Genomic DNA, 16,195 nt, shown 5'->3' with positions numbered 1-16,195 from the left:
AGGGCATGAAACAGGGCTCAGCGCTGACATCTGTTGGTTGCTAGCAAAACAAAACTGTATTCCCATGAGAGCTTTTCTGTGCTGATGTAAGCAAGTGTCCAAGTTAAGATAACAGAAGGATCAGTTCAAAAAGTTTATTGGCCCTTATGTAGTTAAGCACAACAAACAGAGAAGTGATGTAACAGATGTTGTGGAAGCAGGGAGATTAATTATCACTTACAGCATATTTTGCAACTGCAAAAAACTATTCTAGAAACACAGTATCATTTGGAGTAAAGCACAATTTGTCATGAACAGGGTACAAATGACATCGCTATTACTTTAAAATGTCCAACTCTCAAACTGCTGATTTAAAAGTTAAACCAGTTTAAATGTTTGACAAAGACCGACTTCACAAACCTGTTATTTAGACACAGCCACTTACTACCTCAAATTAAATAAGAACACTTTTGCTTTTACCACTGACGATTACACGTGTGACATTTTATAGTGCTGTTCAACGTCTTGGTTGGGTCACCAGGTTGAACTTTTTTCAAACACACGACTGACAACAGCAGCTGTCAAAGTAAAAAAGTAAGAATTCTAAAAAGTGTTAAAAAAAAAAACTAACTTCAAGCACTGGATATCAATACTGAATAAACTAGACGTTGATTAAAAAGGCAACCTGTCACACATTTCTATCAGACATATACAAATACTGGTGACTAATAGATCAAGGCAGACTCAGAAGTCTATAACTGAGAATTATTTCTCATTGCTTCATTTTCAGGTAGAAGTGCAGCATCTTGGCAAAAGCTTTGATCAACAATAGCTTTGTTTTCAGCTTTACCCAAACCCAGTCTCTTCTTTAATAGTTTGTCCTCATTATTCAACTTTGTGCGGATTGCAGTTTTTATATGGCTGCTATCAACGCCGAACTTGACTGCCACATGATCTGGAAGAAGAAACATAATACAAATTATCGGATTCATAAATAATAAGCATCTACAAAGAAGGTGTGTGTGCTTAAAATTCAATGATACTAAATGTTCTTTATCTTACCAATTATACCTCTCAAGATCTCAGGTGGGAGTTGAGGCTTCTGGCAATCTTCTCCAGTAAAGGTGTTCCTCCGGCCCTGCAGAGAGTGTGTGGCCAACGTTTCTCTGTCAAAAAGTATCATCAGCAGTGCTGAAGTGTACTTCTTGTAGTCTGCAATCTCTGCGACTCGCTCATAAAGATTTTTTGGTACTCGAAGAGTCTCTGAGAGATACAAGAAGTTGTGATCGTCCTGAGGGCAAAAAAAAAAAAAAAAGTTACCTACAAACATATTAAGATGCATTAATGGCTGATTCTGACACCTCCACTTTTGTAAAATTGTCTACTATTGGTGAATCTGAGCTTTTAAATTCAGGAGCACTAACATAAAAGTAGTTCTTCTATGATAACAAAATGTAAGTGAACTGAGCAATCTTCCCAAAATTGGACTGATACTAGAAGACATGCAGTGTATGAGCACTGACCTCTGGGATATTATGAACCACTCTCATCTCTGCCTCAGGCTCAGCCAGGAAAGAGATACTTTCATCTTGAGAGTTCTGTGGTGCAACTGCTGCCTCGCCTCCTTGGAGAACGTGATCCAGAGTGACTCGAAGTTCATGTGCCGTGTGTCTCATCTGCATCATGAGAGTGTTCATCTCTGTAAAAAGTGTCAAATCACTTTTAGAAATGCTGAAACAACAACCAAAACTCGTAAAAGTATCTAGAAAAATCACATTAAAAATCACATTTAATTTTTCATTTAACTGTTATATAATTATATTACATATTAATAATAATATTATATGTTCTATCACCCTGCATTGTGGTCTAGATGTTATTTCAAAGCCTTTTCTACACTTATTTACAGGTATGTATAGACTAATAAATGCCTTTTATTTAATGTGGTAACACTTTAACAGGTCTGCAATTTTCTAATAATGTCCTGGAAACCTTCCTGAGAAAAATGTAAAGAACAGAGGAATGTCCTTGGAAGAGAAGCTCAATGTAAACCCAGGTAAATATTTATTCATTTTTATTCATTACTGGAGGCTTAATTCTCAAACTATGTTAAATGGTATACTCGCCTGTAGAGAGATGAAAAAATTTGGCACAATCAGCTCTGCACTGACTAAAAGACTATCTAGGTTACACTAGTGATTAATTTGAACTATTTAACTGGAAGTGTAACAATTGAATTAACGAGGAATAATTTTCCCTTTATTCTGTACCAAATTTAAATTGTTTTGTCCAGGAATCTTCTTGCAAATTATTCAGAAATTATGGACACAAAAAATAAAGCATTAAAAAACATCAGAATCAGCCATGCATGTAACATGTGTTTAATCGTGGATTGTAAACTCCTCTGTGTCATTAAATCTCCCAAATTTACAAAAATATTACAGAGGAAATGACCTCAGTGGTAGCTAAAGCCCTGCCCTGGCTATGATTACAGTTAATCACATACAGCAGTTAACTGTGTGGTCTTTTAGCATATCAATTAATAAATTTGTCATCTTTTTCCACCCACCTTTCAGCTCCCTCAACTCTCTCTCGGCCAAAATTCTACATCTGCGTTCATATTTGAGTTGTGCCTGCAGTTGCTCTATTTTCATGAGGAGACTGATGGTGTCTGTTCTGATGCCTGGACTTGCAACATTTTCTTCATCAAATTCAATGGTTTCATGCTGCCAAAATGAGAAGAAATCACATAAACAATTCCCATGTATAGTAAGGTGAACAACAATTGTTTTTATGCACAATCAAATAGCAAAGTCTCTCACCTCATTGTTGGGAAAAGGTGAGTAGCTGGACTCTTCGGCCAACCTGTACTTATCCTCCACTGGATCACAGCCAAACTCCTGCGCATCAGTGCCGATTTTTATCATCTTGACTGGTGGTTGTGTTGGAGTCGCTACTGCCTCTCTCTTGGGTGGCATGGGGGTTAAAAAAAATCACTCTGGGGAGAGTAAAGATTTGATCAGTTGACACATCAAGCATTGATTTTCTGCACAAGATGGAGTCAAACTTTGAGTCAAACTTTGTCCCAACGTTGTCTGTTCATTTGAAACTCATTCAGGCGAGACAATAATGAAAAGTTAGTTCTCGTTGCATCCCCCTCCCCCTACCTCCTCAACCCCTCCTACTACTAGCCTTCAGATTGCCTCCAGCTGGAGCCACTGAGTGATACAAACTGTCTTCCAATACATTATCAAATACATGTGATATTTAATGTTAGACGGTTCAGATGAGGCTCACCTGGCCGTCCAGCTTGACTTCAGGGATAAACTGTAACGTTAACCACACTCACTGAGGACAGAGACAGCGCAGTAAATGCAAGTACTGCGTAGTAGAGGAAGTAGTAGTACTACTGCAGTAGTACAGTACATAGATCCTGATACAATTACGGCAAATTTTTAACAGCCGCGCAAAACGTTTCCGGTTTAATATGTGTGAAATATGCCTCTTATATGTATGTTTTACTGTGTATGGTACAAATGTGTATACGATTATTGGGTTGTGAAATTTATATTTTTACAATTTTTCGCGGAACAAAGCTGTGAAAATGTATTCCCCGAGGGAAGTATTTTGCCCTAGTACAGTTTCCTGCTCATCTAAATTCTTAATTTAACCAATGGAAATTCAGTATTTTAACAAAAGGCGGGACATTTAGTGCAACTTGGAAGATAAGCCAATCAGCGTCCGCGTTCAAACTTGACTTTAGCATCCTAGTTTGGTTGCAGTGTACCCATGTGGGTTCAATGTTGACTTGCTGCCTGAATTAGTTGTGTAGTTAACTCTAACTACAGTTGTCGCTTACTTTGAAACGTTGCTTGTCGCGTTTCACCATGTCTTCGTCTTTCTTTATAAAGACAAAAGAAACCCCCAAATTAGTCAAAAGGGGGAAAAATGCAGAGGTGCCAAAACGAAAGGTAAGTGAGCTGGACTGTTAGCACGTAAGCTAAATCACAGTAACGTTAGCTAACCAACAGGTTGACTCATGCGTACCTGATCTAACCGGCTACTAACGCTTTAAGCTCTAATGCTACCTTTACCTTATTGTATGTCATTACAAACCCTCTACTTTTTTAAAACTCCTGCTGCAGGGCGATGGGGACAAAGTACGAGCGAAGAAACTCAACTCAAAATACAACGAAGAGATTTCCAGCGACTCTGAGACAGAGAGGTTAATTTCTGATGTGCTCACTTGGGGTTATGCATTGATTATGGTCCCGACTTTAAAGCACGGAAGTGACCCAGCAATGGTAAATATGTTGTGATTTGTGTTTCTTGTTGCACAGTCCTATAGTGCCCAAGAAAAGGCAGTCCAATGAAGAGGATGAGTATGAGGAAACTCCACAGGAGAAGAAGCTTAGATTAGCCAAACTTTACCTCGACCAACTAAAGGAAGAAGGTAAGCTTGTATTATCCATACAGCATAGAGGTCTAACATTACACTCTATGCATGTATGTATTTATTGTGTCATCTGATCTCATCAGAGGAAAATAAAGCAGAAGACGACTCCTTTGAGACTGATCTGATAGCTGGAAGACTTCAAGAAGAAGTGGTAAGAGTGTCTTCTGTATTAAAGCACATCATAGACAATGGTGTAATTTCCGCTGGGGAAATGCGACATTACCCCCTCACTTTTCATAATCCTGTTTCTGTCAGCCACTACCCCTGTATCTTTACAGTTTAGTTTAATGATCATTTGATCATTGAATCTTCCCAGGCTATATGTAGGCTGCCTTTCTCTCTGTTTGGTCGAGATTGGTGGGACTATATGAAGCCTGAGAGAAAGATCTGCAGACACTTCACATGGTTGATAAAACCTATAACGGGGGAAACTTTCTGATCACTATGAAGAAATTGTGTTGCAAGAGTTTTAGTGTTTCAAAACATTTTGATACAGTAAAAAAAGGCAAAATCTGCGGGCCAAACCCTTAGTTTTCCTGTTTGTATGGATGGATTAAATCCGAGATCATGATGAGACCTAGTCGGAAGACAAGTGGTTTTAATGCTTTCATTATTGTCATTTTGTTCAATAAAAGCTTGTAATATAAAAACGGATCCATTTTTTAAATAGTCTACAGCTCTGTTTTAAAATACTGAGGCAGATTGACAAGGACATCCCGTATTCAAAACCAACGTGACACCTCTTTGATACGAGTGTGTGGTAACGAGGCCTCGTTTGGGGTGATGACTTCCGAAACCAAAACTATGTCCTTGATCTTAAGCACAGTCATTCTTTTTGGATTTAATATGTTAGATTTATTGCCATACACTGGTCTATGTTATTTATCTTGCTGTTTATGTGATTTCCCCTCAGCTTGAACAAAAAGGAACCCTTCAGCGAGTCATTGCCAAAGATGTAAGTATGGGAATTTTCATCCCTGCTATCATCGTTTCATGTCCAATGTTCTAGGGGGGAAAGCTGCTAATGAACAGTTTGACTTTATTTAAATTCTTCATTCTGTCTTTTAGCTCATGCCACCGGATGCTTCAGAGATCAGAGTGTTAAGAGGACACAAACTTCCAGTTACCTGTCTGGTCATCACCTCCGATGACAAGTACATCTTTTCTGCTGCCAAAGACTGCTCCGTCATTAAATGTTAGTGTACATTAAGATCCTGAAAATCTGTTTTGATACTTCAGAGAAGTATGCAAACTGAAATATGGATACATGTGAAAATTGTCTTGTCATCTTGCTAAAGTTAATGGTCTGATTTGGCAGACATAGTTCAGTGTTTTTCTTATATCTTCAGGGGATGTTGCGAGTGGGAAGAAACTGCACACAATACCTGGTGGAAGGAAAGGTACAGAGGATCGGCATGTTGGACATACAGCCCATATCCTTTGTATGGCCATATCATCAGATGGAAAATACTTGGTGAGTAGTACTCTCTCAGCATAGCCTGCTTTTGCCAGTTTTGGAAAACCAGCAGAGTCATATTGTAACAAAAGCCTATTTCTCAACATCTTTTTAGGCCACTGGAGACATGAACAAACTGATCATGATCTGGGAGGCAGAAACATGTAAACATCTATATAAATTCACAGGACACAAAGGCCCCGTGTCAGTACGTTCTTCCTCTTTCTCTCTCAGCTGCATGGAATAACTTCTTTTTTATCTTAACAGTTGTGTAGAACTTACTGTAGCTCTATGGTCCTCCCCGTGATTCATATCAAAAGTATTTTCCTTCTCAGGGTCTTTCATTCAGGAAGGGAACTCATGATCTGTACAGCGCCGCTCATGATCGCTCAGTAAAGGTGTGGAATGTGGACGAGAATGCATATGTGGAAACTCTGTGAGTAACTTATCAGAAAACAATTGATCTCACTGCCAAACACTTGCATTTGCCGTGAATGTGTGAATTTAACTGCTGTTGTGACTCACTGTAGCTTTGGGCATCAAGACGCCATCACAGGACTGGACAGCCTGAGCCGTGAGCGCTGTGTGACTGCAGGAGGAAGGGACCGTTCAGTAAGGGTGTGGAAGATAGCCGAGGAATCTCAGCTGGTGTTCCACGGTCACGAGTGAGTCTTTCTATCTTTCCTCTGGTGTTTCTGTGACTCGCTTTTTTTTTTTTTAGTTCAGATGTGTTGATTTACTGTCAGATCCACAGACACTGGTGCACACTAAGTCATTAATTAATAGACACACTTTTAAAATGGTCAAGTAAGGAAGTATCACTTTTCAAAGATGGAAATAAAAATAAATCTAAAGTAGTGAGGTGATGATGTAAAAAAAAAAAATAAATAAAATTGATTGTAATGCAACCCGATCATTATGTTCAGTGGTCTTTACATACCTTCTGTCATCCTTAATGCTTTTAGTCTATATGTTCACCCTAGAGGTTTTTGTCACACTAGAGCACCAGCATCTCAGACCAAAACAAATGTGTGCTACGGCGCACCAGACTCCATTGAGGAAAAACAGTAATTTTACCTCGCAGATCTTCGTAAAACACACTTCATTCAAACTGGACAGAAACAACATAAAACTCACCAAAATCCTCTTTGTTAGTCTTTCTACTGTTCCAGCAATCACCAACTGTGGTTTGGTCGAAATAAACCCTTAATTCACCCTTAATTGCTGTGTGGTCTGAATAGGGAGTACAAATGCGTAATTATTTATAAATAATCCTACAACTTTGGGATAACAGAATAGTTTTATTTGATTCTCCAAAATTCATGGCATAATTGATTTCAGTAGAGTTGAACAGTTGATTCTATCTCTAATATTCATCAATATGTCATACAGATCCTGTGAGCATATAGAGACTAACATCATCTGGTACTTTGTCATTATTCTGTCTTCCTACAGGGGTTCAATTGATTGTATCCAGCTCATAAATGAGGAGCATATGATAACAGGAGCTGATGATGGGTAAGACAGTTGCAGCTTTTACAGTCACATTGTCTCAATTACAGTTTTGTTCCAGAATGTAATCGTGTTAATGGATTCATTCATGTTTCTCTTTCGTGCCCTCTCTCAATTTTCTGAACGACCTCAGCTCTGTGTCTCTTTGGAGTGTCAACAAGAAGAAGCCTCTCAGCACAGTGAAGCAGGCTCACGGTTGCCATGGTGATGCAGGGCTGCAGCAGCCTCATTGGGTCGCTTCGGTAGCGGCGCTTCAGAACTCAGATACCGTTGCCTCAGGTGCCTCTGGCTGTGAGAGTCCTCCTTACCAGCTTTATTATTATTATTATTATTATTATTATTATTATTATTATTATTATAATATACAATTAAAGTTTTCCATAGTTGTCTTATATGAATGCAAATTTAATCAATATAATTAATAAACACTGTGATTAAGTGTCCTACACAGTCAAGTAGAACAGTTGATGCGATAATGTTTAGCTAAGCTGCACTTAAGATGTTCTGCTGTCTGTAGACATATAAAGTTCTTTAATGATGGTTCTTCTGTTCAGGTTCACACAACTCACAGGTGCAGCTGTGGAAGTGTGGCCAGAATTACCGTGGACTGGAGCCTCTATTCAGTGTACCAGTGGTAAGCTCTTACTTACTCCTCTCTCTCTTAGGAATAAGGTGACATTTACATAGGATGTTTTTAAGCTAATTATACACATTATTTACAGTGTATTCCTGGCAGCTACCACTATGGCCGTCTCAAAATATCTTATGTTGTCTCTTCCTCTGCTTTCCCAGTCCGGTTTTGTCAACAGCCTGAAGTTTTCGAGCTCCGGTCAGTTCTTGGTGGCAGGAGTCGGACAGGAGCACAGGTAACTCAACTAATGATCATGTTTCTATAGAAACTGTTCCTATGAACTACTAAAAGTCAGTGCAGGTTCATGGCCAGTGAATGAAATGTCCACTGGATGGCAGTGTCAATCCATCTCTCAGCCTCTGTCACAGGTGAAAATACATTTCACTTTTTTCCAGTGCAGCCTCACTTGTTTCGAGTTTTCTTGAAAGAAGTGACAGTATCTTGATATGACATCAGTTGATTGAAACTCAAGAAAAGGGCCATGTAATGATGGATGTTTATCATTTATGGTGTATAGTGGATAATTGAAAACCTGCCACATACCTGAAAATTAATTTAAATAGCAGAGGTTGTTGTTGTTGCCTTTGACTGTACATTTTAAAGAAAAACTTGTGCTCTGGATGCCTCCATATTTTGAAATGGTCATTGTTTGGGGAAAAATGCCAACCAATAAACTTTAGCCACAAAGTGCACCGACAGTTTGTGACAATTTGTAAGTTTCTAGATTATTGCTCACTGGAGTGAGAATAATTTCCTTCAGGAAATTCTGTATAAACAAACATTGTTCTCTAATAAAGAGATGGTACAGCTGCAGAATAAATGAAGACTAGAGATATTCTCTTGTTGTTCATGCCACAGAGTTGTGATGCAGAACTCGTCTGTCTGTAGCCATATTTCATGCTACACATATAGTCAGCTGTCCTTACTCGGAATATAACATTAGTGTTATTTCACCTTAAGTGACCTTAAGGTCAGTTTGACATCCGATTTGGTGACCAGGTTGGGACACATCTATGAAAATGTGACCTTTTTTAATTGGATTTCAAACAACTCATAAAAGTAGTTTGAATCTGATTTGCAGATTTCCGTTGTTATGAGGGGTTTTCTGCTGCTTAAAGTTAATGAAAGCACTCTGATTACAATCAGAGCTGACAGTCTGAATGTAACCTGAAGGCTAAATGGACTCTTCTGTAATAGAACTTCCAACAACCAGTCTCATCAGGCTAGACTGGGGGCTGCATCCAAACATGACAGTTAAATACAATTTCGGTGATCAGATCATAGTTTGTAATTGTATGATCTCACACAAACATTTTAAATATTGGGTGGTATTTGCTCTGATTTCAATGTCTGATTGGCATTTATTCACTTTTTCTTTTCACATGACTGGGAAACAAAAATGTTCGAGGTACTGCTAGAAGAGGTTAACCCCCAAGGTTTAGTTAGAACTGTTGTTGATGGATCAGTGTAAAATATAATAGTAATAACATAATAATCCAAAAACAGCAATATCCTTTTTCTTTTCTGTTTTTTTTGTTTTTTTTTAATCAGGCAGAAGTAGTCTATTTGTATCCATTAACTCTGATTCTAAGTTTGTTTGTTTTTCTGCAGGTTGGGCAGATGGTGGAGAAAAAAGAGGCCAAGAATGGGATCTATATTATTCCTCTCAAAAGGAAACCACCTAATCCAGAGGAAGCCAAGATGACTGAATAGTGGACTGTTAAGTGTCTTGTTTTGTAAATTAAAGGTTTAAAAACTGCCTATACATCATGTTTTTGTTTATCCTCCTTTTTTGAGAAAAAGAAATTGCATATATCTAAATTTAAAAACCACCCAGAGTGATTTATTTATACAGGTGTTCGCTGTTAGTCTTTCCTGTGATTCTTGTTTCTGAAGAAGCTTTAACTGCTTTAGTGAAGGAATCGGCAAGGTGGGCTGTGTCTGGATTGGACCACAAGTGAGAAGAGGCTGTATCGTAGGAGTCAGTACATCCTGCCCGAGCTGACCAAGACTCGTCTCTTTCCATCTTATGATCCAAACTTGTGGTTTTTGTTGTTATTAATTATACTCTTTTTGAGAATTCTGCTGAACGTTTCTCTGTCAAGGTATCTGCTGGGAAAAGTTAACATCATTTTTTTTTTTTTTTTAAATCATACTTACGAAGCAAGGTTAATGGATTAAATTTGAGCTTCACCCTGGCCAACATCGTCATGGTAACTGCTTCTGTGTAGGTTATCGTCAGCCTGTCAGAGCCAAACATTGCTTTTAACTCTACAGGACCTGTTGAATCTTTCAAATCTTGCAAAATGTCAGTGACAAAAGAATATTAACATTTGCAGTCAAAGGAATGTGACAAGCAATTTAAAAAAAACAAAAAAACAGCTACACTTAACGGTCTACCAAATATCAGGTAGCTCACATTATGTAGCCGTAGCCGTCAATAAATGAAACTTACAGTAGCATAAGTGTGCTGAAATCCTTTAATTACATTCAAAAGAGTGATTCATCAGCATACCATTGGGGAACAGAAGCCGTTATCTGATGACTGTTAAATCATGAGGCGACAGTTACTGTTGGCGTATTAACGTTAAAGTGATGAGCCTGTTTAGTTTTGTATTTGCACTTTATTTAATTTTCCTGCAGGTGTCCTCTTTAGCAGAAGTGTTGTCCTATTCACTGGTACATAATTGTGTTCTGTTATTCATACATCTAGTCATTATTTAATAGTTTGTACATAAAAGTTAGGAGGGAATACCATTTTTACAAATTTTACTTTTACAGTTAAATGTATTGACAATGACATTTAATTTTGTAATTATGGGTTGCATGTACATTTAACCTATAAAAACAGACCAGGCAGACAGTGGGCGGGTTGTTTATAGATGGTTATTGCAATTTAATATCAGGAAACTCCAATCAGTATAAAAGATGAAAAAGTCCAACTTGGGTGAAAACATTTTATAGGCACTGTACATGTATAATTGCACATACTTAAGTCAACTAGTAGTTACAGCAATAGTTATAGCTTAGAGATCTGAGCACCAGGTACAATACACTTGGTATTAGAGCAGAATTAAAAATCATGCTGCACCTGTTTGGAGAAAAGTTAACTCAAACTTAACATCTTCAGCTGCTGTCCCTTTTTATATATATTTTTTTTTTAAGAGGAAGCAATCCAATAAGTTTATTCAACTAAAGTGACAGACATTTTAAACTAAGTTCATTTGGTTTTGAAGAGGAAAAAAAATCAAACCCTTAGTGAAAAACACTTATTGTTTCTGAATAGCTGCATTTAGTTTGAATAGTGTCAAGAATTGCAAGGGTGAACCCAAACACGGCGTTATTTAATCTTTTAATAATTAAAAACATTTTATTTACATAAATTACAGGAAAGCACACAGTTATACCAGTCAACATTAACACATGTCCTTTATATTGTCTAGTTGCCTACTTTTCATCACATTCACTAAGGTTAGTCACATATTTTGTTTAACAGAAGGGCTAAATTTATTTCATAGCATTTTTTTTTGTCAATGTCTACAACATTTGGATATATTCACAGCACTGTAAGGACGACATACGAACAGCCTTTTGTTTTGTATAACACTATTGCTTCACAAGCACCCATATGACAACAAGACTCTTTAGGACAAGGCACGGTGCATTTAATCACATCTACAGTATCTGTAAACCAAGGAGATCACAGCATATTAAATCTATACAAAAAGGCTTTACAATTGATACATACTGCTCGCCGTGGGAACATCATTTAGCTTTCACAGTTAAGAGTTACACGTGCCACTTTCAGTCAGTCTACCCAGACAGAGTTATCTCTCTGCAGCATGTTGGATGGCATAGGGGTTCCGTCATACACAGCCCTGTTTAATGGAGGGATGACTGATGAGGGGATGGTCTCTTGTGCTTAGAGAGGAACCTTTTTCACAAAGAGGATGTTGTTGAGTCCACCACCTCACGGCCGTTACAAACTGCTGGCACGTAGTTAGAGGCTGAGCCTGGGAGGAAAAAAAAGAGAGTTTTTCCAAACAAAACTGTAAACCAGAGATAAAAGCTGTGAGCAGAATTATAGAAATGGACAGACATGGGCTCTAAAAGTCTGCTGGTTAGGGTCAGTTTCTTCCACAATTCCAAAAGTGTCAGTCTACATGTTTATGAGTAGCTCTCAGTAGTGGTGGAAAGTAACTTGTAACTACATTTACACAAGTATTGTACTCTAGTACAATTTTGAGGTACTTGTACATTACTTGAGTGTTTCCGTTTTATGTAACTTTATACTTCTACTTCACTTATTACTACACATTTACTGTATTTGACAGCTACTTCGCTAACATACAATCAGCTCATAAAATATGATTCATTGTTACAGATTAAACTTCTCATCAGTATATAATGCTGTTGCAATTATCTTCAGCTTGACCAGATATAACTGTAAAATGCTACTTACACACGAATGCATCAGTAACAATAATCCATTTTATAACAATAACAATCACAGCAGCAGTTTGTCTGTATAACAAATACTCATTTTAAATGCAGGACTTTTACATGTAATTGAGTATTTTTACATTGTTGTATTTCGACTTTTACTTAAGTAAAAGCTCTGAATACTTCCTCCACCTCCTGCTCTCAATCGTTACATCAAACATTGATTTCAGATTAAATGTTTTAGTATAGGTGAAGCAGTGAACAGTTAAACTAGTGTTTAAATGCAGAGTTGTAGTTTGGACTAAAAGCTGTTTGAGCTCTCCTGGCTCTAAAAAAGTAAACTTTATGTGTCTGTGTTTGTTTATGACGTTTGTGCTGTGAATTAGTCATCAGTTTATTAATAAGCTTTAGATAAGACTTGCTTTTATCCAGCATGAAAAGAAACTGACTGGATTTTAATTGCTTTGCCATGCTGATGCAAAACCAGAGAAAAAAAGCTAAAAGAACTTTCAATATTTTCTTATTTTCATCCTCAGGTTTCTGTGCTTATAAGCCTGTGTTATTAAATAATATTTAACAACCTCTGAAACAAATGCAACATGTAGCAATACTGTACACCATTTTACAAAGTACAAAATAATGTGTGTGTTCCATTTAAGTCTGATCGCAATTCTCTTGTTGATTGCAGTGTTATTACTTACGTCCTATTTTAAAAACCTAAACTGTCGCTAGGTACTAGGTTGCAGCTGAAATTGCAGAAAATAAATGTATTGCTATGATATTGTCAAAATTTGTGATGATTTTCAGTCAAAAACATTCACTAACATGAATGTCTTTGTGCTGGTGTACAAGTATGTACATTATTAGATAGAGCAATGAGTACCATCTATGGTGGAAACTTGTACCTTTAGAGTAGCTGGAGCTGGGAGCAGAGGCAGAAGCAGACACTGTGGCACTGAAGCGGTTGGCTGTGACTCTGAGTGAGGCCACATTTTTCTGGGGCTGAAACAGGATGATGTGAATCTTGGGGGCGAAGAGGCAGCCGAGAACCACCGAACCACTCAGACTGACGGAGATACACATGGTGGTGGTCTGCACCTGTGAGGAGAGAGAGTGGGTGATGATGAATATGTCAGTCTGTACTTGGATTTCTCCTTTTGTCTTCAAAAGGACTAATGAAGTTTGTTCAAAGGCCACCTGGCTCTGGCACCTCTCTCTCTCTCTCTCTCTCTCTCTCTCTCTCTCTCTTTCTCTCTCTCTCTCTCTCCCTCTCTCTCACACAAACACACACACACACCTGTTACTTCACTACAGCCTTTGATCCAATCAGCTCACTCACAGTTTTATTCGTTTGCTGCTCTGGTTGCTCCCAAATCTTTAATCCAATCAGTGGAATTCCCTCTCACCCCTTTTGTGGTTCACCCCAAATCATTTAACCAGTCTGTTCATTTCACTTTTTCCAAAAATCACTCCCAAACCAATCATGACCTCCCTGTCAAATATATACTGTACACTCTATGCGCTCTTCATCATATCATTGTCTTTCGGCACACAAAACACCTCTCCTTCTCTCACCTCACCTGGTTTAACATGGGGGTCACAAATTATCTTCATGTCCTACCACATCCTAATCACTCAATTATGACATAATTATCCTGTATTACCTTATCTTGTTGGTCTCTCCTGACTTAAATGTTGTGGAGGTATGTCGTAACTGCAACTTTGATTGCTTTCTTGTTTTTACGTGATTGAAATTTAGTCAAAACACATTTCAATAATTTACAACCATCAATTTTTTTTTCTTTTTTTAGTTTAATAATGAACGCAGATGATTATATGTCAGATCATACAGCTTTAACTGTATTTATTCACTTCTAAATGTGCTACATTTTTGGCCTAAATTTGCCCCAAGTTGCTGCATCCTGCAGTCATATCAAAAACAGAAAGCTCTTATATACTTTTTATGTTTCATACTTTTAATACTCTAGTATTATTAGTCACGTTTCCATTTTAAATTATGTATGTGTGTGTAAAGTTGTCAATTATGAATGTTAGCAATTCTAATTGTGCGTCTGTATGTGCATGAATATGAGGACAAGAAGAAGACTGTGGAATAAGCACAGCTGGCTGTCCTGGAAAGTCAGGGCCTTGTTAGTCATATTTCAGCTGCTAATGTGAGCTGACTGCTGGGGTCATCTTCCTGTGCACCATCTCTTCCCACCCCACTGGTTACCCCTGCAGTCCAGGAACTTCTATTTGCAGAACCACAGCATGAAGTGAAATCCCTCCTAAACATACCGCACAACAACACTGCACTGCAGAAATATGATAAGTCCTCACTCATTTAAGCTTTAGAGTGCAGAAATAACTGGTGAAAACACCACCAAGACTGCGGGTAATATTACTTCACTTGTCTTTTGTCGGCAGCTACTTATCTCTTTCAGCCATAAAGATGTCTTTCTAGCAGCTATTTCCAATTAACAGTTCTTATGCAAATAATTATGAAATACCAATAGGACACTGTATGAACCCTGCTGTGTTCTTACTTTAAAACTGACAGCAAAGAGAATGAGGTTACATTTTACACGTTATTTAATGCTGAGTGGCTTTTAAAATCTTTTATCATATTTATATGATTGATTTTATTGTTAAATAGATATCTTTATAGTTTTTCAGTGCATTTTAATTTGGATATAACTGCATAATGTCAATTATTTTCACATTTAAGATTCAGTATTTAAATTTACAGCAATTTATCTTTTGAAAATCTATTTAAAAATAATGAATTAATGTATAGTTAAAAACAGTGCACATACTTAAGGCATTGGCTATTTCTATAGAGACAATGTTGACTTTTGATCAAATAAGAAGAATGAAATGTTCAGGAGAAGGAGATTTGAAATAATTTACATGTAAATGTTTCTGAAAATAAAAGAATATCCATCAGTGAAACTTTGAGTTCATCATGATTCACTGGGTAACAAGGCTAGTCTCTCCTTAGAATATTTCTGTGCTATCCAACCCTAATTTGAAATGTGGCAACTGAACCCACGGTCATAATTATTGGTGTCACACAGAACCAAAGCATCAAGGTCTCTGTTGCAGTGCCAAACCACTCATCCTTTCAATTACACTGTGTGCTGCCTCTCCAGTATGAAGCCTTATATTCTACAAAGTTCAGCTGGTCTCATATCTCCCACTGGGTATCAGGAAAGGTAAAGGTTTTCGGTTCACGGTTTGGGTGCCAGGTATGCTGATCACTACAGACATGAAAAGCCTGAGGTACCTCATGATGATACAAAGCTTGTGTGATCCTAGACAATCCCCCCCCATCGAGGCCTTGTTGCACACCCTGACCAAATGCTGTAGCAGTACCCTTGAGTCTGCTGGCACCAGCACTCGGATCTTACATGGTCTGTTAGCTTTATGCCTGTTGTTTTGTCTATTTTGTCTTACTTTACTATGCATGGAGAAATACATGAATTCATCCTTGCAGCTATACATTTTCTACTTCGGAAAAATAAAATGTATATCCTAATGCAGCTTTTCAGACAAGTCCAATAATAGTTTTGCATATTCAGCCCATTTATTCATTGTCATTTGTGTGATGCAGGGTAAATGCAGCCTTAAGCCATTTGTGTAAAGGCTAAAGGCTGCAAAACTGTACCCCCTTGTGACAACTCTGTAGCAGATATGTCATATTTCCTATTAAGGAGGC

At 37.7% G+C, this 16,195-nt stretch overlaps 3 protein-coding genes across 6 annotated transcripts in view; 1 reads left to right on the top strand and 2 right to left on the bottom strand.

Moving 5' to 3' along the window:
- Positions 1 to 120: 120 nt before the first annotated feature.
- Positions 121 to 3,571, bottom strand: LOC122861693. Of its 3 annotated transcripts, none has more exons than XM_044166506.1 (6): positions 3,277 to 3,571; positions 2,802 to 2,977; positions 2,549 to 2,705; positions 1,503 to 1,678; positions 1,051 to 1,270; positions 121 to 934 (listed from the first exon to the last, which is right to left on the bottom strand). In XM_044166506.1, the coding sequence occupies exons 2-6, from the start codon at positions 2,955 to 2,957 to the stop codon at positions 732 to 734; spliced, it is 912 nt and encodes a 303-aa protein (XP_044022441.1). In that variant the 5' UTR covers positions 2,958 to 2,977; positions 3,277 to 3,571; the 3' UTR covers positions 121 to 731. The 3 variants fall into 3 exon arrangements, with proteins under 3 accessions (XP_044022441.1, XP_044022423.1, XP_044022432.1); XM_044166488.1 differs by having other exon boundaries at positions 1,042 to 1,270; positions 3,277 to 3,484; XM_044166497.1 differs by lacking the exon at positions 3,277 to 3,571 and having other exon boundaries at positions 1,042 to 1,270; positions 2,802 to 3,140.
- Positions 3,572 to 3,725: 154 nt separating this feature from the next.
- On the top strand, positions 3,726 to 9,799 carry rrp9 (ribosomal RNA processing 9, U3 small nucleolar RNA binding protein). The gene is given in 16 exon segments (XM_044166402.1): positions 3,726 to 3,950; positions 4,125 to 4,204; positions 4,320 to 4,432; positions 4,519 to 4,586; positions 5,349 to 5,390; positions 5,504 to 5,630; positions 5,785 to 5,909; positions 6,007 to 6,099; positions 6,227 to 6,327; positions 6,422 to 6,556; positions 7,347 to 7,409; positions 7,537 to 7,682; positions 7,958 to 8,037; positions 8,196 to 8,269; positions 9,646 to 9,662; positions 9,665 to 9,799. Coding segments are annotated over 16 exon segments (1,431 nt in total). The 5' UTR covers positions 3,726 to 3,866; the 3' UTR covers positions 9,748 to 9,799.
- A 1,568-nt stretch (positions 9,800 to 11,367) lies between these two features.
- The window catches only part of grm2b (glutamate receptor, metabotropic 2b), a 29,393-nt gene continuing 24,565 nt past the window's right edge, over positions 11,368 to 16,195 (bottom strand). For both annotated transcript variants that reach the window (XM_044166392.1, XM_044166388.1), the window contains 2 exons: positions 13,383 to 13,575; positions 11,368 to 12,047 (listed from right to left, as the gene is read on the bottom strand). In XM_044166392.1, coding sequence (XP_044022327.1) covers positions 11,974 to 12,047; positions 13,383 to 13,575 — 267 coding nt within the window. In that variant the 3' untranslated portion in view covers positions 11,368 to 11,973. The remainder of the gene's footprint in view (positions 12,048 to 13,382; positions 13,576 to 16,195) is intronic.

The sequence above is a fragment of the Siniperca chuatsi genome, linkage group LG2 (assembly GCF_020085105.1).
Source record: "Siniperca chuatsi isolate FFG_IHB_CAS linkage group LG2, ASM2008510v1, whole genome shotgun sequence".
Taxonomy (NCBI): domain Eukaryota; kingdom Metazoa; phylum Chordata; class Actinopteri; order Centrarchiformes; family Sinipercidae; genus Siniperca; species Siniperca chuatsi.
This window is presented reverse-complemented; position numbering and strand designations above follow the sequence as displayed.